This window comes from Lytechinus pictus, chromosome 3, assembly GCF_037042905.1.
Source record: "Lytechinus pictus isolate F3 Inbred chromosome 3, Lp3.0, whole genome shotgun sequence".
Lineage (NCBI taxonomy): Eukaryota > Metazoa > Echinodermata > Echinoidea > Temnopleuroida > Toxopneustidae > Lytechinus > Lytechinus pictus.
The window spans coordinates 81676188-81699064 of NC_087247.1; the positions used below are offsets into that span (position 1 = coordinate 81676188).

The 22877-nt window shown below is 35.5% G+C and overlaps 1 protein-coding gene across 2 annotated transcripts in view; it reads left to right on the forward strand.

Moving 5' to 3' along the window:
* Positions 1-14902, forward strand: part of LOC129257663 (TBC1 domain family member 22B-like) — a 36234-nt gene extending 21332 nt beyond the window's left edge. The window contains exons 8-12 of one of the 2 annotated variants that reach the window (XR_010293224.1): positions 4964-5161; positions 7858-7985; positions 9177-9272; positions 11071-13056; positions 13247-14902. Coding sequence is in view for 1 of the 2 variants with exons in the window: in XM_064097808.1 (XP_063953878.1) it covers positions 4964-5161; positions 7858-7985; positions 9177-9272; positions 11071-11211 (563 nt within the window). In the remaining variant the exon portion in view is untranslated. Of the gene's footprint in view, positions 1-4963; positions 5162-7857; positions 7986-9176; positions 9273-11070 lie in introns of both variants that reach the window. The other variant, XM_064097808.1, reaches the window with a different exon arrangement.
* The last annotated feature ends 7975 nt before the right edge of the window (positions 14903-22877 follow it).

Here is a 22877-nt window from a genome sequence, read left to right on the forward strand (position 1 = left end):
AACTTTGGGCAATTTTGCTAATTTGCATAAATCCAAAATGGCCGCCACATGCCATCTTGAAAACCTAAGTTTTGAACCCCTTGCCCCAAAATGATGAGCAATAACTCATTTTAGGGGTTAAGGGTTGTGTAGAATCCATTTCTATTATTATTTTTGCATTATAAGGTCATCTTCAGGTCAAATCCAAGATGGCCACCAGATGCCATCTTGAAAAATTAAATTTGAACCCCTTGCCCCAGAATAAAAAATAATACCTTTGTTTTGGGGGTTTGGGGTGTGTAGAATCCATTTCTGCTATCTATTTTGCAATATAATGTTATCTTCAAGTCAAATCCAAGATGGCCGCCATATGACGCCATCTTGAAATATTAACTTTTGTACCCTTTGCCCCAGAATCATGAACATTAACTCTATTGGTGAGTCATTTGGTATGTTGCTTCAATTTATGTTGTAATTTTGCATAAAGGATAATCTTCAGATCAAATCCAAGATGGCCGCCAAAAGCCATCTTGAAAAAAACTACTTTCCGATGCCTATGCGTGTGATAGCTAATGTAAAGGGATTTCAGTAAGAATACTCATTTCTTTTATTAATTCTCAAGTTTTAGGTCAAGGTTAAGTCACATCTGAGATGTCAGATTTCGACATTAACTGCTCACCTTAGAATTAATCCTCGGGTTAATCCTTTTAGGTTTTGGCTATGATCCATTTCGTGTGTATTTTTATTTGTTTTAATGTCCATCCATACTTTTGTACTGAATAGGCTTTTGGAGTCTTATTTGAATTCGAAAGTGTTTTCTCCATATTTTTCCTATATCAATGTGTCCAATGATTGGTAGGCATCAGTTTGTTTTAAAAGACGATGTAGCGCTAGGTCTTACATTTTCGAGAGTGGCTGTAGAACTCAGCTCTAGAGTGGCAGTCTGTAGAGCAAATTTGTACAGGTGAAGGAGGATGGCGCTGAGACAGGTATATATAGAAATGCTGCCCTAGCCTTCCTCCTAGGTCTTTGGTCTGCCAATTTAGCATTCCTATTATTTTCTGACATCTTGACCCCTTTACTTATTAGCTCTCCATAGAATGGCGACTATCATTATACATCTTCATAAGTGTTAGTGTCTATGCCGGCAAGTTTTATGTCACGTTTGCAGGTGTCTTTATAACGAAGGTGTGATCTACAAATGGGGTGAGACCAAGCACACAGCTCACCTTATCTTGGCGAATCCCTTCTGTGATTCGCCAAGGTTTCATGCGGCGAACATGCCCCAACCACTTGAGGCGCCTTTGACTATAAGAAGGAGCGAGAATAAGCTGGGGATGCCAGCACGTACGCTGAAGGGCCTCTGTATTTTCACTTTGTCCTGCCATTTAACGTGCATGATACGTCTGAGGCAGCTGATATGGAAGGTGTTTAGCCGCTTTTCTTTGTTGGCGTACGTTTTCCAGGACTTACTTCCGTACAGGAGCTTTGCCATGACTGTGGCAGATTTTCCTATCCTGGTGCTTATCTCCTTGTCCAGTGAAAGGGAGCTAGAGACAGATAGGTGATCCAAGGTATAGGTGAGGAGTCCACCACAACCAGACGAGTGCGTGCTGTTGATAGAGATATCTGGAGGACAGTCAGTACTTGTCTTGAGTCGGATCAGGATTTCTGTTTCACAGGCTGATGGTGATCCAAACTCCTTACATGCACAGGACATGCGGCTGTATGACTAGGTCTTGTACTCCTGCTTCTTGAGAGGCAGGGGCGACATCGTTTCCGTGCAATATCTCACGAATGAGAACCATCCTGACCATTGTTTTGGCAGGAAGTCGGTCGATGTTCAGTTCCCCATTTGCATTGGTACAGATATAGAAGCCCTCTGTCCATTTGCCAAATGCATACTGGGGAAGCTTGGAGAAGGAGATCCCAAAGAGTGTCAGGGCCAGGCGCAGCCTTGCTTCACGCCACTGCTCACAGGAACTGAGGAAAGGTACCAGGTGTTCCAGTGTTGTAGCAAACTGTGCTCATGGAATGATATGACCAGGGAACAGTCTTGGGGGAACATATCTTCTGCAGGAGGCTAAATAGTGCACTCCTGCTGACCAAGTCAATGGCTCTTGTCAGGACAAAAGGTCCAATGATAGTTATAAAGGAAGGTAATAACTTAACTATTTTTCTGAAAATACGGAGAAATCACTTTTTAATTCAATAATAGAAGTCCTTTCACTAGAAAAGTATGATTAGACATAAACAAGAATTAGATCTCCCGAAATAGATCATAACCAAAACCTTGAATAGTTTCATTCTTAAGTGAGCGGTTAATGACGAAATCTATCAACCATCTGACCATCTTAGACATGACTTGACCTCGAACTAAAAATGGAGTGATTAAAAGAAATGAATCATTCTTACTGAAATTCCCTAACATGATCTCCTACACATAATACTAACCTCTTCAGGACAGCGTGTACGCTTTTAGGGAGAGTACTTCAAGGTTCAATAGTCACGGGAAGTAGTTTTTTTTTAATATTGCGTTTAGCGGCCATCTTGGACATGTTAGATTTGATCTGAAGATGATCTAATACTGCAAAATTATTAACCGAAATGGAAATAACATACCAAATAACTCACGGAAATGGGTATTAATCATGATTCTGGGACAAAAGGTTCAGAAGTTTATTTTTCAAAATGGCATCTTCTGGCGGCCATCTTGGATTTGACCTGAAGATGACATTATATTGCAAAATAGATAGCAGAAAGAGATTCTACACACCCCAAAACCCATAAACAGAGGTATAACTCGTCATTCTGGGGCAAGAGGATCAAAAGTCAATTTTTCAGAATGGCATCTGGCGGCCATCTTGGATTTGACCTGAAGATGGCCTTATATTGAAAAAATGAGAATAGAAATCTGTTCTACACACCCCTAAACCCCTAAAATGAGTCATTACTCATCATTTTGGGTCAAGGGGTTCAAAAGTTAGGTTTTCAAGATGTCATCTGGCGGCCATTTTGGATTTATGCAAATTAGCAAAATTGCCCAAACGGCAACTTTGGGCAACCAAGCTGAATTTGTTCTAGGACCCCATAGGAACACGAATCAAGAAAAAAACTTCATCGGAAAGAACATTTCTAGGTTGGTGTATTGAGCATATGGGACTGTCAAATCGACTATATAGGCGTTGCTTGTCTGATTGCTGTAGCAACAGAGGCGTCGTCAACATTAAAATCGTAACCAAGTTAAGTTTTTGAAATGCCATTATAACTTAAAAAGTATATGGACCTATTTCATGAAACTTGGACTCAAGACCTTGAGAGATGGACATCCATTGGTTAGTTAATGAATTCACCAACATGTGAATGTCATTGTAATCTGAATAACATTCTCATCATATTTATCTTTTGTGGTCATATCATGGTCGCTGTCAATAAGGACATGACTTAACAAAAGCATTCTGTGATATTGCACAAATTGTAAGTGCAGAAGATAATAAATCACTTATTTCCTGGAAAATCAGTTGCAATATTTGAGATAGAGGCTGAATAGTGATTGATTGGTTAAAATTTACTATCCCATTTTTTAGGTTTCCTTAATATATTCCAGAGAAACATTACACATAGCTTGCAGTGGACATCTCTCTTTGTTATTAAGGCCATTATTTGTGTGCAGAAGTGTGCAAATAGATTATAGCAAATTTTATATCACAAACATCATCTGCTCTTAATTTTTCTGCTCCAAATCTGAAGCATGTTAATATACTATGATACAGGACATCAGCCAACATGGCCAACAAACACAATAGACTACGAAAAAAGGTTCCTTTGTTAGTGATCAGATATGCCTTGGTAGTCACTATTGTCAAAACACCTGTATGTTCTCATTAAGATGCACATGATCGCCTTGCATGAGTTTCAGGTTATATATCCAAGGTCAAAGGTCAGTTACAGTCAATGAACTTAATATTTCTATTTATATGAAAGGTGTTTTTTGCGAATGATTACTTCATTTTGTTTTCAGAGTCAGCACTGCTGCTATATTGAATCATGTAATGCAGGCATGATTGTCAGAAGCATTCTGATTTTCTTTTTTAAATAATTTCTTTTCAGATTTTTTTTTTCTTATTCTTTTCTTTTATTTTTTTATAGTGTGAAATCCTTTGCCCAAGAACATTCTCATGCTGTTTTTTTTTATAAAGTCAAATGATAAGCTATCATGCAGGAAAATCACTTTTGATTTCTTTACTATGCAAGAGCTTGTAACCCCGACCGGGGTGTCTCGGACTTTGGTGGGGACTTAGCCACCCTTGGCTACTTTTCTTTTTTTTTTTCAGAGGGGAATATCTTGCCTATTGGTTTTTTTTTTTTTTTTTTTTTTTTTGGGGTGGGGGGGTCAGAAGTAATAATCTCATAAAAGAGAAAAAAATAAAGAGTTGTTTATAGAGTAGGTTTATACAGTAGTTGAATATGGGGGTGAAGCTAAGAGAGGCAGATGACTTCTCTGTGATTTTCCATGTTGTGAAAAAAAGGGCAAAGGAAAGGCTGAAATAATGAAATCAGAGCACAAACGGATAAGTATATTTTATGTAACTCTTTGTTTTTCAATATTATTTCAAATTCAGAAAAAATGTTATCTTTTGGTCATCTCGTCCCTATCTCCCCTTTCAAAATCATTTGCACTGCCCCTGAATGGAAGTATTTTCCTTTTGCCTGAGATTTGATCTCTTACATGAGTATGACTTGCATGCAGTTTTAATGAAAAAAAATACACAGTCTGTATAAAGAAGCAGCAAAGTCCGCTTATATATAATTGCATGCAGAACTATGATTAATGTGTACAGGAAAGAGAGATTACATTATTGACCCTTTACCAAAGCCCTTTAATATTGATAGTAATAGAATAATTTCTTTGATATTGATAGTAATGGAATTATTTCTTTAATATTGATAGTAATAGAATTATTTCTTTACCATTTGTTATTAGGTGGAGAGGATATTGAGAAAGTAGAGAAGTACAAGGGCATTAACAAACTGTCAAAACAGATTCTTCGTGAGATCGAGGCTGATAGTTTCTGGTGTATGAGTAAGCTGTTAGATGGTATACAGGATAATTACACCTTTGCTCAACCTGGTATACAGCTCAAAGTTGCACAACTGAAAGAACTTATACAGAGGATAAATGGTAATGATCACTGACATTTTCTAATAAGTACCCGGTGTATTCATATATATATATATGCCTACATCCTACGTAAGGGCGAAGTCTATGAATGGGTTTATTCTGTCACAATGCACATTTCGACGTATAGGCGAATGTAGAGGGCGTTTAGGCGAATTGTGAACAATGAAAAAGACAAAAGAATTTGCCTTTCCGGCGGATCTATATGCTGCTTGCGAATTACAAAGCTATAATTTTACTCTGTCATCTGAACAAATACAAGGAACAGAAACAATGGAGAGAGAGAGAGTTGGAGAGAGGGATACAAGAAAGACAGAGATAGAAAGAGAAAGGAAGATAGAGAGAGGGAGATACCGGTAAATCAGAATTTAGAGCATTATCAAAACAGATGTACATGTACAATTGAAAGGAATTTATCTGCACTTTTTTTAAGAAAAAAATGAATGAAGCAAAAATGTACTAATAATAATGTATAGAACCAGTGGCAATCACATGCTGAATGGTGACTGTTGCAGCTATCCATATTAGACCTTTCATCAATCCAGTACAAGCATATTAGACATCATCATCTTTTTAAGTAGGATCGTGACAATAATACCAAAATATGATGACCAAAAAAAACGTAGAGGGCAGCAACACACGGTAGTGTTGCTAATCTCTCAGATTTTATGACCATTTTCTCTCAGAGCACTTTTGGTAGATTGTAGAGTTGCTTTTTTTTTGTTTCTTCAATTTTACTTTTTTTTATGGATAATAAAACCTCCAAGGAGATATGTTAAATAATATTATTCAAATATTTTTTTTTTAATGTAAGACAAAAGGTAATCTTGATTCTTGTAGTTTCATAGCAATACAAATACATAGACTGATGACATTGTGTTACCGTCTACTTTCATTCTATAATTTTACACAAACTTGTGTTAGCATACATGCAACTATGCAGCCACTGTAACCTACATGTACCTCAGCACCGACCAGGCCGGGGCACCAGCGTGGTCATGCCATGGCGCTTGTACCATGGCTTGTACTCAAGTGGTGGTGCTGGATTGTGTACCGCATTAAAATGTAGTGCAGCGAAATATAGATAAAGAATGTATCAAACTCACGTATCCTTTTTATATTGATATGCAAAGTCATAAAACCTTTGTCGCCACCACGTGATATTTTAGGAAAGATACAGGGATAAATATTTCAGATTTTTAAGCATGATATGTGATGTAAAAATGTTACAAGCAAAAATATTGAAAATTAGGAAATGAAAAAAAAAATGAACTCTACAATCTACTAAAAAAGTGCTCTGAGAGGATTTTGTTGGTCACAAAATGAGCTTGACTAAATTCTCAGACTGGATTGAAAAAACTTAAGACAATAACTAAGTGATGATTTTATTTCTAAAATGTGGTTTGTTATTATTCTGATATTTGCATATTTTTATATTTCTATTATCTGAATCTAGTTTTGTCATAATCTGTTATTTTACCTCTTTTTACTATTACTCCGTGAGTGTATTGTATCGATTCATGGTTTCGTTGGCATGCCTACCAAATTGTGCACGTACTTCAATTGTATGCGCGTATCGAGTGGACCTTCCCAATAGCAACACTGCTGTGTGTTGCTGCCCTCTACATTCGTTGATGACCTTCAAAGTTTAATGAATAATCAAATTATTTAGATATGAGGAATAATAATATAAATTAAATTATTTGATGAATTTGAGCGCTGGATACAATATCTTGTAAATCATGTTCTAGCTGAGTTGTAGCCACTTTTTATGCCTCCACCCACCGTAAGTGGGGGTCATAGGATTTATAGGTTGTTTCTCTGTCTGTCCCGGTTTTGTTCTCACGATAATTGTGAGAACTGTTTGACTGATCTACTTTATATTTGGACTATATACATTTGGTAGTGACAAAGAAGTGAATAGTTTCTTGGATGTGGAGATTAAAGGGTCACAGAGTATATTATTCACCTACAAACAAACTGTTCTTGCGATAACTCAAGAACAATATCAAGTATAAAATGACCTCTCGGACTTTGAACCATTGAACATGTGACCTGATGAACTAATCAGATCACCATCACTCCAATATACAGGACTCAAGTTTGAAGTATGTCTTACGGTTCTTGAGTTATCACGAACAAGGCATTTAAGGTATACAGTGCCCTCTGTTACCACTTACTTAACTTAATTCCAATAAGTTTTATTATCACACCTTTTTTTTTCCTGACACTAAATTTACTAATGCTAGAACTGGAATGCTGTCTATAAAACCTCATCTTTAAATCATATTTGCATAAAGAGTGACATGATCTCATTAGTTAATGATGTCAATGTTATAGATCAATCTCACAGATCCCATGAAAGGCCTCTTCTTATTCTATGAATAATAATATACATTAAATTATTTCCTTTAATGATAATGAAATTAACAATATGATTAGATTGATTATATGATTTTCACAAAATCAGAATGAAGTATGGAATAATGTTTTGATAATGCAATAATGGAGTCATACATTTTGCTTGTATGCAGTGGAGAATACATCTACTTTTAAAATGAATTGAAAGTAATTGTTTCAGTGTTGATGGATACTTTTATATATCCCTCTATGGTGTGTGTGTATTTATATATCAGAAAATAGAAGGAAAGGAAAATGTTTATAAATCAAGTCAATCTCACTCAATATTTCGTCTGCAGCTCCACTACACAAGTATCTCATGGACAACCAGTTAGATTATCTTCAATTTGCCTTCCGTTGGATGAATAATCTACTAATGAGAGAGTTCCCTCTCACATGTACTGTACGACTCTGGGATACATATATGGTGAGTATGAAAGAACACTAGTTAGCTCATGGAAACGCAGGGCTTGGAATCATATGTTGTGGAAGAATTGATGGATCAGCCACATGTTGAGGAGAGAAGATCATGAACCTGTGAAAAGAGCATTCTAGGAATTTTATTTAGTGAATTAGAGCAAAAAAAAAAAAAAAATGATTTCAAGAATAAATTAGCATAATTATTCATATATAATAAAATACATGTATATGAATTTAGTGAAATTTACCTATGCTACGTGTATGCCCTCCAAATGTGTCAATATTTTCGACTGCTGTTAAATTTGCAGCCGTTCAGAAATTCACATAATTCTTGAAGAAAAAAAACCCTTAGGAATAACATCTTATAGAGTACATGTATTTTGAATGAACTTGGCTCATATAGGAGTGACAATGATCTGATTAGATTTTGAGGTCACAAGGTCAAAGATGAAAGATCCGTTGTACATTCATTCTCGTGTTAACTGAAGAACCGTTTTAGGGATCCTCTTCAATCTTGATTCATGTATACATATTGGGGGAACAATTATCTGATTAGATATTGGTTCACAAGTTCATTATAGTCATATACCCGAAATATTTTTATGTGAGAAATAAAGGACAATTTGAGAGATTAATTTCAAAGAAGATGAACAGATTAGATGTTGGGGTCACCAGGTTAAAGGTTACAGAATAATTTTAATATTGTAATATATTCTTGATCTGACATAGCACAGGCATAAACTGCAACTCTTTGCAGTTAAGAATCCATCTAGTTCTTTTCTTTATTTAAAGAGAAATTCCAGTAGTTGCAGTAAACACTGATTTCATGAGAGAGTCTGTAAAACCAGGCTTAATTGTCAGTATATCATCGAGGATCTAGACCTGGTACAGTTACATAAACTGAACTTTGTGAAATCTTGAAATCTACGCTGAAAAATGTTCAGACTGAACTTCCCCAACACAGATAAGCGCACGTGGGACAGTGTATAATTATTGCTTTGAGCGTCGGGCCCGACGCTCTACCCGAATCCTGTGCTTATTTGCTGATTTCATAGCAATTACACAATTTCTTCCAGAATCCTTTGGCACATGCGTTTTATTTATACAAACAGACACTTTGGTGGTCATTTCATTGGATTCTGTACGAACTCATTTTGATATCGTTACCAAAACTAGCATTTACCTTTAATATCTTTAGAGTGAACCAGAAGGCTTTGCAGTATTCCATCTTTATGTGTGTGCTGCTCTTCTGGAAATGTTCTCATCCAGGATTATGAATGAAAAAGATTTCCAGGTAAGATATTGGGCATTAAAGGATAACTCATTGGATATAGCTCCATTGTAAAAATCCCTTATAGCATACTATCCTGAGGGCTGCAGGGAGAGAATTTTGTCAATGATTTTATCTGTCATAAAGCTACTGCAAATTCTTGATTGGCTGAGAGTAATTAAGGCAGTGAAAATCATTGACAAAACAAAACAATACCTAGGATTATAAAGACATTTCCTATTGTCCCTAAGGGAATTGTTTTAGAAAAACATTTAGTCAGTGCAACAAGAATAACCATGGAGAAGGTTTACAGTTCACCATGTGTAATAGGAAGAAGGGAAAGGAAATACAGGCAGAAAAAAATTGAAATGGAAAGACGAGGAAAGATGAAAAGAGGAATTGGAGGTATTCTTTTCTTGAAAGTGAATGAAGTCCTGAAAAGGACTGTAAACTAGATGAGATGAGCTGAATATGACTTGGGTAGTGATGGTTTGAGTAGAAGCAGGCTGAAGTGAAGAGAGTTACTCGACATTTTGGACAGGTTGACTGTCCGTCTTCAGGAGTTAAGGAGGCTAAACGAGCGTGGGGTACTTATGTAGAGAATGCGGACGTCGGCACCACCACCGACATCCCTGCCGCCGACTCGGCCTGCCACCAATTCCTCCGATGTCCGCATTCTCGACATAAGTACCCCGCGCTCGTTTAGCATCCTTCACTCCTGACTGAAGACGGACAGTCAACCTGTCCGAAACGTCAAGTAACCTCTCTTCACTTCAGCCTGCTACTACTCACACCATCTCTACTCAAGCCATATTCAGCTCATCTCATCTGGTTTTCACTCACTTTCAAGAAAAGAATACCTCTAATTTCCTCTTTTCATCCTTTCTTGTCTTTCCGTTTCAATTTTTTCTGCCTGTATTTCCTTTCCCTTCTTCATATTACACATGGTGAACCGTAAACCTTCTCCACGTTATTAACTCCACCATGCAAACCTACAAAGATGAAGAATAACCATGAAAGAAAATTGCAAGTGATGGTGTCCTAGAACTGCCTTTGAATATTACTTGTCAAGTGGATGGAGAGAGTAAATGATGATCCCTTTGGTTTTCATCCACATATCAAAGGGTTTTGGCTTAAACTAGCTAATTTAAAAAAAATGATATTAATTTCATTATGCTTTGCAAGTTGATTGAATCCTGCAATGAAATGTGTAAGGAACATCAAATATTTTTGAATATTTATAGCAATGACTACATATCAGAAAGGGCAAATAAAACTTAAAGTTTTCATGAGAATAAAAAGTGTGATATGAGATTTCTTCTTTGTCTAAGCTAGTCCTTACTCAACAATGTATTGGTGTGATAAGATAAGATAAGCCAATATTGTGCACTTCTTTCTTTCATATATGTATGACATGTGTAATTGTTGAAAAATTCAACACAATTTACATATCTTTACAGCATGGTACAAATCAAGAAACAGGAGAATTGTACAAAATCACCTTGATCAATCGTCTCAACTATTTGAAGATGCTCCTCATTGATCACTATTTTTTAAATTATTAGCTATTTCAAAGGAAATTGACTTGTCTTTAATTTTTTTATCTGTTCCTACAGATCTATATCTATACATTTTTTTTTTTTCAAATTCAGTTTTGTGAGCTTTTTCTAAGTGATATCTGTTTGATATTTTAAGCTTTGATTACATGCTGAAAGAGTGTATGTAATATCATTTGGATATTTTTATTATAAAGTAGTATATATTTAAATGTACTTTTACAACTGTTAAAATCCTGCATTGTGGTATGGTTGTCTTCTTACAGGGCACAATGCTTTTTCTTCAGAACCTACCAACCCATAACTGGGGTAATAAGGACATTAGTCTACTGGTAGCAGAGGCATACAAGCTGAAGTACATGTTTGCAGATGCACCAAGACATCTCAATCAACAAACTAAGCGATGAGAACTTGCCAATAGATTTATATCTTTTGATGTTTAAATTAATCATGAATATTTTTATGACATAAAATTATTTGATTAATGAAGTTGAAATTTGTGAGGTATTATGGTGCTGCTTGTACAGGTCTCACATGGTTTATTAACATCTCATACAGGTAAAAATATATGAAAAGTAAAATTGGTCATGTCTGCCATAGATGAAAATCAGTGATGAAACCCTTCTTGGAACAATACTTAGGATTATAAAAACAATTTCTATTATCCCGAGGAGAGTCAGTTGTTAATGTTTGCTTGAGGACCAAAATTGTATTTTGCCATCAGAATAAAGGTTTCCTCTGTGAATGTATCTTTGCATTACACTACCCTACGCTTTTCAACAATTACATCATAGAGTGTGTTTATACAGAGAATAAAATTCAAGCTCATGCTGGCTCATTCAAGAGTTTCCTATGCATAAGATGGTGGGGGAAAATGGTGAATGCCAGCATATGCCCTGTTTGTACAGATGTAAAATATGTCAGGTCCTCTCACATTCTCTTGAATCCGCTGGAATAAACTTGTATTTTCATTCTTTTTATAAACACAAAAGCATGTTGATGTGTAACCAGAAATATAGAACATAAATATTTGTCTCATATGAAAGAATAATAGAACAACTTTACAGTCATTAAGATATACCACTTTATTTTAAATTTGTTTATATGTCAGATATAAAGGAATATGTATCAATGATAAACCTGTAAAATAATTTTGATAATGATAATTGCTTTTAAATAGTTATTAATACATCATAAAAATGTCTAAGCACATTGATACTCCTGTCACTTGATTCTGGCTTGCACACACACAATGTATGCACTTTTTACACTCCCTGGGGAGCATACAAGCAAGAGTTTCCAATATCTATGCAAATTGCATTGCTGGTTTATGCATCCTACCAGGCAGAGGCGTCTATCGGGGGGGGGGGGGGGGGTGGAGTAAATTCTATCATGCAGATTAAGCTGTTTTGGTTGGATTGGAGATTGGAGTAGTGCCTGTCTGGACAGAGTTACTCTGACCTTCCTTTAGCCAAGATACTCTTACTGGTTTCTAGGAGTATCTTGGTTTGAGGAAGGTCGGACTAACTCTGTCCACAAGGGCACTACTCCTACCTTTCTTCTGACTTCCTCTGACCAAAACTGTCTCCTTCTGGGTCGTTATAAGATAAATATCTTTGGAATTTTAATCCATTCATAATAGAATTTTACTCCAAATGTGAGCTGACATCTAAACTAGGCTACTGATTACAATGGAGATTTAGTACATACTTTCAATGGAAACGTGTGTTGTGAGAATATTGGGTTTCCTGTTGTTTCACTAATTTCTATCTTTTGCCAATTCTTGACTAATACTTAAAGTATATGTTTTGTTGTCTCACCTGCATAGCAGAGTGAGACTATAGGCGCCGCTTTTCCGACGGCGGCGGCGGCGTCAACACCAAATCTTAACCTGAGGTTAAGTTATTGAAATGACAGCATAACTTAGAAAGTATATGGACCTAGTTCATGAAACTTGGCCATAAGGTTAATCAAGTATTACTGAACATCCTGCCTGAGTTTCATGTCACATGACCAAGGTCAAAGGTCATTTAGGGTCAATGAACTTAGACCATGTTGGGGGAATCAACATCAAAATCTTAACCTAAGGTTAAGTTTTTGAAATGTCATCATAACTTAGAAAATATATGGACCTAGTTCATGAAACTTATACATAAGGTTAATCAAGTATCACTGAACATCCTGCATGAGTTTCACATCACATGACCAAGGTCAAAGGTCATTTAGGGTCAATGAACTTTGGCCGAATTGGGGTATTTGTTGAATTACAGCCATAAATTTGAAAGTGTGTTGGTCTAGTTCATAAAACTTGGACATAATAGTAATCAAGTATCACTGAACATCCTGCCTGAGTTTCATGTCACATGACCAAGGTCAAAGGTCATTTAGGGTCAATGAACTTAGACCATGTTGGGGGAATCAACATCAAAATCTTAACCTAAGGTTAAGTTTTTAAATTACCATCATAACTTTGAAAGTTTATGGATCTGATTCATGAAACTTGGACATAATAGTAATCAAGTATTACTGAACATCCTGTGCAAGTTTCAGGTCACATGATCAAGGTCAAAGGTCATTTAGGGTCAATGAACTTTGGCCAAATTGGGGTATTTGTTGAATTACAGCCATAAATTTGAAAGTGTGTTGGTCTAGTTCATAAAACTTGGACATAATAGTAATCAAGTATCACTGAACATCCTGTGCGAGTTTCAGGTCACATGATCAAGGTCAAAGGTCATGTAAGGTCAAAGAACTTTGGCCACGTTGGGGGTATTTGTTGAATTGCCATCATATCTCTATAAGTGTATTGGTCTAGTTCATAAAACGTGGAAATAAGAGTAACCAAGTATCACTGAACATCTTGTGCGAGTTATAGTAGTTTTCAAAATCAGCACTGCTGCTATATTGAATCGCGTGATGCAGGTGAGACGGCCAGAGGCATTCCACTTGTTTAAGATAGGGTCTCTCAAGCCTAAATTATAAATGTGCAAATCAATTTTCACCAAGCTAAGCAGCTGCTCTACAAATTTGATGCACATACTATTCTTCCATAAATCAGCATGAAGAGTCTGTCATTCAGCATATAGAGTATTCCAATATTGTTGAATAAAGGTCGGCTTCACAACACCCACCAGCCTGGTATACATTATTTGTGGGGTAGAGTTCTGTTTAATGTACCTGGTCATGTCTATGGACTGAATTATCTTGAAATGACTAGGTATTGAGTAAAAAAAAAATACAAACAGATGGGCAAGATCCAAGCCATGGTGGAGATCATTCACTATGTTTGTCCAATCTTTATGAAATGGTTGGTCTTTTAATATTTTGGGTAGCTTTGAGACTACCGGTAGTACAGAGAAATTATAAAACATCATAACTTGTATTCATTCTTGTTTGTAAGATTTTACCCAATTTGTTGTTACTATTTTAAGTATTACTGAAATCAGAATGTGCAAGTTAAGAGGTTTCATTTGAGAGTTGCTCTCATGGTTAGAAAATTGAGCATTCACAAACAAATCCAACTGTTACCAAATTTGAGAAAAATTATATTTTTCTATAAACTCTGCATCTGATATCATGAACATTCATTTAGAAATGGAACCTGAAAGTGGAAGAAACAAGCGGGAAACAGAATATTTTTGTCAAATGTATATTGATCAGCTTTTGTTTACTGTGTATTATAATCTTTTTATGACGGTCTGGTTACATCTGTAATCCATCAGGTCAACTTATATTATCTAGAGTGCTATAGTACTACATGTTGGGGGCACTTGATTAGTTTCAAATATTGGAATATTACTGTTTTATCCCTTTCTTTTAACAGAGCAAAGTTCAGTCTTTATGTTCAGTGTCTATGTTAGCAGCTGTTAAGCTGGAAGTGCATCTGGCTCCACTGGCAGCAGAACAGACATGGCTGGTATTTTTAACTATTTTGTTTTCTTCATTATTGAAATTGATAATTTTGAAGGCACTCTTGTGGTTAGTTAATGGGTAAATTATATCACATTTTGGCCCTTAGACCATCATGCAAGTAAAAAATATATGATGTTAAGCCAATGGAGTACCTTATTACTATGACAATAAAAATAAGAGAAAATATATCATTGTACTGTTCCATAATTTTCATTTGAATTCTGTACTTACAATTTGTTTCACCTTTGTGCAATTTTTTTTATGAATCATTTTCAAATTCTGATCCAGCTTTTGACAGAAATTTTATGACAGATAACTACTTTGTGCAGTGTGTTATAACACTTGTCCGCTCTATTTTAGAGAAATGTAATGTGTAAAACATAAATTTGTATATTTTATTTTTGTATTCTATTCATAAGTTACATTTAACCAACTGTCAATTACATGTCATAGATGGTAATATTATATACATTAAATGTTTTAATGGAAAGGGCCATGAAATAGAAAGGAACAGGGAAAAGATGCAGAGCAAATAATTCATTAGTGTTGAAGCGCTTTTGAACTGTTCAATGATAACTTCTTGAATTTGAATGAGGCTTTATTTTACTCTACAATATATTTTGACTGCATATAGTTTGTACTTTGTATAATGAAGAAATAAAAACAATTTGGCATACATTCCTAGGATGGTCACTACCATTATAAGGTAGACACCATTCTGGTACAATAAGTAATGGATCTAGAGTACCCTAAATAAGCATTTTTATATGTTTTCCTATCATGATAAAAATACTCAATTAGTTTAAAAGGGTTTTCTAGGCTGAAAATTATGTGACTTGAACAGATAAATTAAACTCAGACAAACAAAACCCTGAAAATTTGATCAAAATCAGACGAGTATCAAAGTTATATCAGAGTTTTGATATTCCTAAGTTTTTAATTAAATTGATGTTCTTTACTTGTCTTCATGAATTATTTGAGCAAGCTGATGATTTGTAGTATGTTTGATTTTATTTCCTCGTTCAAAGTAACAAATTGTTCGATTTTATTTCCTCATTAAACATAATGAAATACATAAATATAAGAACATGTTTACATAATAAAATATAACACAGTAAGCCCCCATCGTGAGTGGTTAAGTTAGAAATTGATGATGGCCTCATATCCCCACTTATTCTTTTGTATTGTATGAAATTATATTTATTCAAATTTTGAAGAAAAAAAATAGATTGACAACTGCTCAAATGTGTAAGATAATCATTGCTGCATGCAACCTGTTTGTTACAAGGGATGGAGACGTACATGTACACATGTATGAAATATGAAATAAATATGATTTCATGTAATAGCATGAGAAAAAAAAGGAAAGGTGGGACATGACATTATCAGCCCACCTAATAAATATTCTCGAAGATTTGTAGATAACTGGTTTCACAAAATATGACTTTGTTATTTGTTATCAGATTTTTATGAATTCTTCACATTTTTCTCAATGAGTTTTACTCATTTGATTTAGATACAATTACATGACATCATTAACCCTTCTATATTATTGACGATGTGCATATAACCATGGGCCTGTGGGAGATGGAAATTCATTGGTTAGTTAATGAATTCACTAACATCTGATTGTCATTGTCCTCTGAATAACATTCTAATTTATCTACTTTGATCCTATCATGTCTGCTGTCAGTTAGGCCACGAGTTGAAAGAAGCAGTTCTTGATTAGACATTGATTATTTTTTGCACAAATTTTTTGCACAGAAAATGATGATAAATCAATCAAAGTGTTGTTCTTATTTACCTTTGGTAATCTTTCAGAGTTCCAAGTGTTTTATTGGCAAAATGTATTATATTTTAAGATAGAAGCAATATTGTGATTGGTTCTTTATCTTTAATATTCACATTTTTTTCTTCTAAATCCTAATATTAGAGATACATGGCATATACATTAGTGTGTAGAGATTGTGTACTTTATCTCTCATTGATATTGAGGTTATGTGTGTGTGGATGTTTGCGTATCAAATAACACAATTTATATCACAAAAACCGTCTGCTTCTCAATTTTGCTTCTCCAAAATTGAAACATATGATAATTGAAAGGCACTGTCTGATATAGGACAATGTAAATCAAAACCAGGAAAACTATTCCTATGCAAATGATCAGAAGTATCTTGGTAGTTGCTACAGTCAAAGAAAGAATGGTGTTGAATGTCCATACTGTGTGTGCCTCAATGGCGACTGGATAGAATACTCCACAGCTAGGGAATGCAGGATGTGCATACATTGTTTGTAGGAATGAATCTGATGACGGGGGTAATCTTTAAGTGCATAGATACGTACAATGTAAGTATTAAGCATATTATAGATAGGCATATTATTATACAGTGTGTCCCACAAAAAAACAAACCAGGGTGTCAAGTGAGTCTGAGTGCTCACCTGTAAAACCTCTTCATTTCATGAAATTATTGAAATTCAAGCCTTATTTCACATAAACAGACCTTTGTTATTTCTTGACCATTTTCTGTGATTGAGGTATCAAATTAAAGAGCAGATATTGAACATGTTAAGAACATGATTTTTTTTCAAACCCAGATACTCCCCACCAAGTGACTTTTTGGTATCCTTTCTTTAACCCTAAATCTGCCGGGGTATTTTGATTCTTGTCATTCCCCCGGGGGGGGGGGGGCATTATGGCCCCCTTAAGATCTCCGCCGCGGATTGCGCGATCACAACGAAAATTTGCATGATGGTAGAGAATTACATAATCTACGCAGTTGCATTGGTAAATTTCACTGAATTATATATTTTTATTTTATATGAATTAATTATGCTAATTTATTCATGAAATCATACTTTTTGCTCTGATTCACTAAATAAAGCTCCTAGAAAAGTGCTATTTTTTGTGAAAATATTCTCTATAGCATTCCTAACAATTGTGAATGAAAAAAATTCTGGTACCAAGACCAATTTCTTATTTTATTGTTTTTTTTTAATTTCTTATGTATTATGTTTTTTTTACTTTTTGTTTTCCTATTGTTTTTTTCGATGGAAATTGTTCCAGACTTAATCCTGATCATAAACAAGGCAAAATTAATTAAGTTTAATTAGTAAAGTAGAAATAATGATACGTTTATGAATTTTGGCTAAATACACAATTTGCATTGAATTTGTACATGAAATCACGTTTATGACCAATTTTGGGTCAGACATGCACTAACATAATGTTGCGTAATGTCGCAACCGCGTACCCGGGTGTCACAAATTTGGTCTCAAAATTTGCGCGAGACTTGAAAGTAAAAAGTCAGGGAGCGGCGAGGTCAAAAAAATTTGCGCAGCAGATATATCGCGAAAATTCTCGAGGGGGGGGGGCCATTATGGCCCCCCCCCCCCCCCCCCCGGGAGAATTAGGGTTAAATTGTATTGCTCACTCATGCATCAATGAGGAATAATCTATGTTATTTTAGATGAAAGAGGAGATTCTATGCTTTACAATGATAGGTCATTTGTCAATTTTATTTGTGATTAAGTTTTGAAAAATCATAAATAAATCTCAGTTTCGTTTTTTTGTGGGACACTCTGTATATAGGTCAATGGTATAACTGACTTCATAGAATATTGCTGACCTTTGAAATTTAATAACTTTATTTTTTAACTGATTTTGTAATCTTCACTTACGGTGCATACATGGCCTGAATGAGCAAAACATCCCTTTTCTCATTTTGTATATGAGCATGAGGTCCACCTTATAATGGAAGTGCCCACCCTCCCCCCCCCCTCTTTTAGACATACATTCTGTATATTTCTTGAAGGCTTATTAGTATTAACCTAATTTTGATGAGATTGAATGCTCTGTCCAGGTAATTAATGTGACATTATTGGGTTCTCTTTTACTCATTGTTGTTCTTGAAATTTTTTTGAATAACATCACCATATGAGATGTATCTCTACAAGATGTTGGTATTATTTGAAATAAAGCTTCCTCTTGTTTTTAAATCTGAATATGATTCCGTATAATTGTACAAAGTGCTCTCAACAATTTTTCAATTTTACAAATGAGATTATGTAGTTTAGGTCCTGGGAATTATTCTATATAATCCATGTCTGTTTGGATTTAAGAAAATACTTCATAAGTATGATTTAGATACTACTAGACCTAGATGAATAGTTTGGCTTTTATTCTCAAACATCTGTATTTGTCTAGCTTGTTAGTTTCATTGGTTTGGACTATTTACAGGCCGCCATATTTACATTTTCTCACTGATTGATTAAAGTGATAAATTTATTGCTTGTACAAAAGTGCTTTGCTATCTTCAATGTGTTGCTTTGTGTATATACTTCCCAAAGAGTGTGTATAGGTAGTTTGTGTTCATTACTCTTTTTCAGTGACTGTGAATGATTTCAAAGAAGTAGAGTTCAAATCGCTGTTGTCAAGTGACCTGTTGGTTGGTTGTTAAAGGAGAATGAAACTCTTGGAGCAAGTTAGCTTTTGTGAAAGCAGAAAAATCAAAGAATAAGATCAACAAAAGTTTGAGTAAAATAGGACTAGCAATAGAAGAGTTATGAGCATTTGAATGTCGAGATCACTAATGCTATGGAGATCCTCCTATTGGCAATGCGACCAAGATCTATGATGTCACAGATGAACAACTCTCCCCTTTTGGACACTGAAAATATAACCCAAAACATCTCTTTTTGCTCATTCTAATCATATATGACAAACGATTCATCAATGATATAATGTTGTGAATCCTCTGTACTTGTCCTCTCATAAAGAGAACACCTCACCTTGTGATAGACTCTATAAAAGTGAGAATATAAGTGAAATAAGTACTAAAGTAATGAGGGAGTTGTACGTGTGTGACATCACAGATCTTGGTCGCATTGCCAATGGGGATCTACATGGCATTAGTGATCTCAATATTCAAATGCTCATAACTTTCTTATTATTTATTCAATCTTCCTCAAACTTTCAACAATATGTTTCTTTGATTTTTCTCTTTGATATGGATTCAGCTGGTTTCAAGGGTTTCATTCTCCTTTAAAGTAAGTAGGGGGTTTTTGCAACTGTGATGCAGAACAATTTGGGAACATAGAAAATGTGTTGTCAGATGCCCTTCAAGACACTAACCCTTTTAGAGACTTCATTGTCTTGAACGGTTGGTGAATCAAATTTCTTGACAAAGACCTCCCAGCTTTTCATTGTGATTTGACTTGCATTCAATGAATTTGCTGTGTTATACCGTACTAGGATCTGTTGTGCATTGCAGTGCAAAAGAAGAAAAGATCAAGAAAAAAAGAAATGATGGAGAATAAAAGGGGGGCCCGTTGTCTGCACACCTAATAATTTCACTTAATGCTAAAATGGGGGGGTGGATGATTCAACAACCCCCCCCCCCCCCCGGTTGTTCCACAACCATTTCACTGCAATTTTTTTTCCGACAACGCCTATCGCTGACTTTTTACATTAAAGTCTTGCGCATCTTTTTAGACCAAATTTACGATGCCTGAGTATGCAGTTAAAAAATTACGCAACTTTACGTAATCCCGTCTCAGATCCAAAATTGCTGAAAAACGTGATTCTGTGTACAAAGCATGGTCCTGGGAAGCAAGAGTGCTGCATGTTTTATTTTCCATAGGCAGCACCCCCCCCCCCCAAGGTATCCTTGTAGGTGTGTTAAAATGTAATTGTTAGCAGTGGTATAAAGAATATTAACACCAAAAATTCGCATTGTAGGAGAATTTGTAGTGAATTTCAGCAAAAAGTATGATTTACGCATAGATTAGCATAATCAATTCACATTTTAAAAAATATCTCATTATTTCGGAAAAATTAACCATACAGCCTTGTAAATTATATTTGGCTGTTATGCCAATTTTCATGGCGTTTGCGTGATCGGCAGCCGAAATCTCAAGGGGGATTCTCACCCCCCCCCCCCTGGCTAACTAACACTTGCCCCCCAAAAGCCCAGCCTGCAGGGTTAAAATTGAACATGAATTTCTTTTTATTTCACAAATTCCTCCAATGAGCCAGTAAGTGCCAAAAATCTCGTAAAAATTTGAGAGAAATATATGATTTTCAGATCGATTGAACTAAAAGGTGCCCCATTTCTGTGCACCCATTGGGTGATTTCAAGTCTGGTGTTGGTGTTTGAATTTGGATTACTTCCCTAGCTCCAAAACCTATTCAGAGTTTGTAAAACTGAACCAGATCACATTATTGAATTGACATCTCAACAACTAGGAGTGACTTTTCAGGACCATCTTCATTTATGTTTGGTGTTATACTCGTGTAAAAATTGGCCTAACACCAACACCAAAAGGTCAATGACATTGAACATGAAATCACCCATTGACTTTACACACAATTGAAGAGATGAGAATAATTAATAATGATGATGATAATTATGCAGGGGCCGCGGGGGAGGGGGGGGGGGGAGCGGGGGGCTTCAGCCCCCCCTCCCCCACTTTGAAAACCGTTCTGCAGCCCGTTATGTGAACTGGTGATGATGATTAGTAATATATTAGTAATGATGATGGGTGATGATGATGGAGTTAGTTGATGATATCGTGGATCTATAAAACCTTAATAGCAAGAATAAATGAAAGCATTAAAAATAGTATAGTATTTAAAAGGTGAAATATATATGTAAAATAAATTTCACGCATGTAAAATAACGAGGCGAAAGCATAGTAGAATGGGCGAAAAACGATTAAAAGATATTAGAATCGAACAAACGTAAACGCAAGCGCAGTAAGCTAGCGCAACTACCGTAGCTAGCCATTTTGGTACCGGTACCGGTACATATCAGAAATAACTTAGTTCCTAATCCTATTTCGCTTGAGATCGGCTACATGTGAGTAGGATTTTTTAATTTTTTGTTATTTTTACTTAAACATGTCATTGTTATATATTTTTTTGCTGGATGCTTCCCTGATATTTATTTCGTGTATATACTTGTTGATGTGTTATGAAAAGAAGATCTTAACTGTCAAAGTCAAGACCTACACATACAGACACAGGGACCCATTTGTTTTTACGGTATCTGTATTATCGACGTGTGCGATTCTTATTGACACATATGCAATGGTAATTTCACAATTACGTGATACAGTCGTTCAAATAGTACAGGTGCTAAATCCCCAGCCAGAGGCACTTGTGAATATGATGGTGGTCCCTGAGTCTGCGCACTAAACGATTTGAGTTAGGATTTAACATGAATTTCTTTTTATTCCACAAATCTTTAAGTTGATAATGTTCCTTATATTATGAGTGAGTGTGCCAAATTAAATATGATTTTCTTGGAAAAAACCTCGGGCTTGAATTGATGCCTCCAAAGGCAAAGCATTTGATAGAGTCAATCATGGAAAACTCTTCCAAAAAATGTATGATAGGGGGATACCAAGTTATTTGATCAGGATATTAATAATATATTGGTATGGTAACCAAACTATGATGATTAGATGGGGTAGCTGCCTATCCGACTCGTTTACTGTTGTTAATGGTGTTCGACAAGGAGGTATATTGTCTCCATACCTTTTTAACTTGTTGAACTTGTATGATGGGGTGTCCAAACTTCACGCACTTTTCAAAAATATTCATCAGGCTTAATTTTGTTCACAAAATATTCATAATTTATACAAAACCAATTCAAGAAATAGTTACCATATTGACGGCAAGATCGTAAACTATAAAATCATGGACGAAAATGTAAAGTAGGTCAAGGGGTTTCGCCGGTATCGCGATCTAAAAATTCTATTCCGATCAGCGAATGCGGGCTGTGCTGGAAAACCGTTCAGAAAAAGTGTGACCTAACTTTGCGCACCAAAGCTTTTGTGGAGATTTAAACAGAAACTCAAGCTCAAAAAGTGAAATATTTATATCAGATTGATGGCAAAATGCTATGGAATCGGTTAGTACCACATTTAACTCACATTTCAATGATTTCTGCTTGCAAGATGGTGATATCGTGATGCTTGTTGATTTCTTCAAAAAGGGCGCTAGCGGTGGCAAATTTGCCGATCTTTTGCCAATATTTTCATGAATACTGAACTCATCCTAAAGAAACTTTCACTAAAGGGTAATTTTAGGTTGCTTTTCACGTTGATGATGTCATATTTGAAGGATATTGGCTGGTTTTTGAGATAATGACCGTCCGCG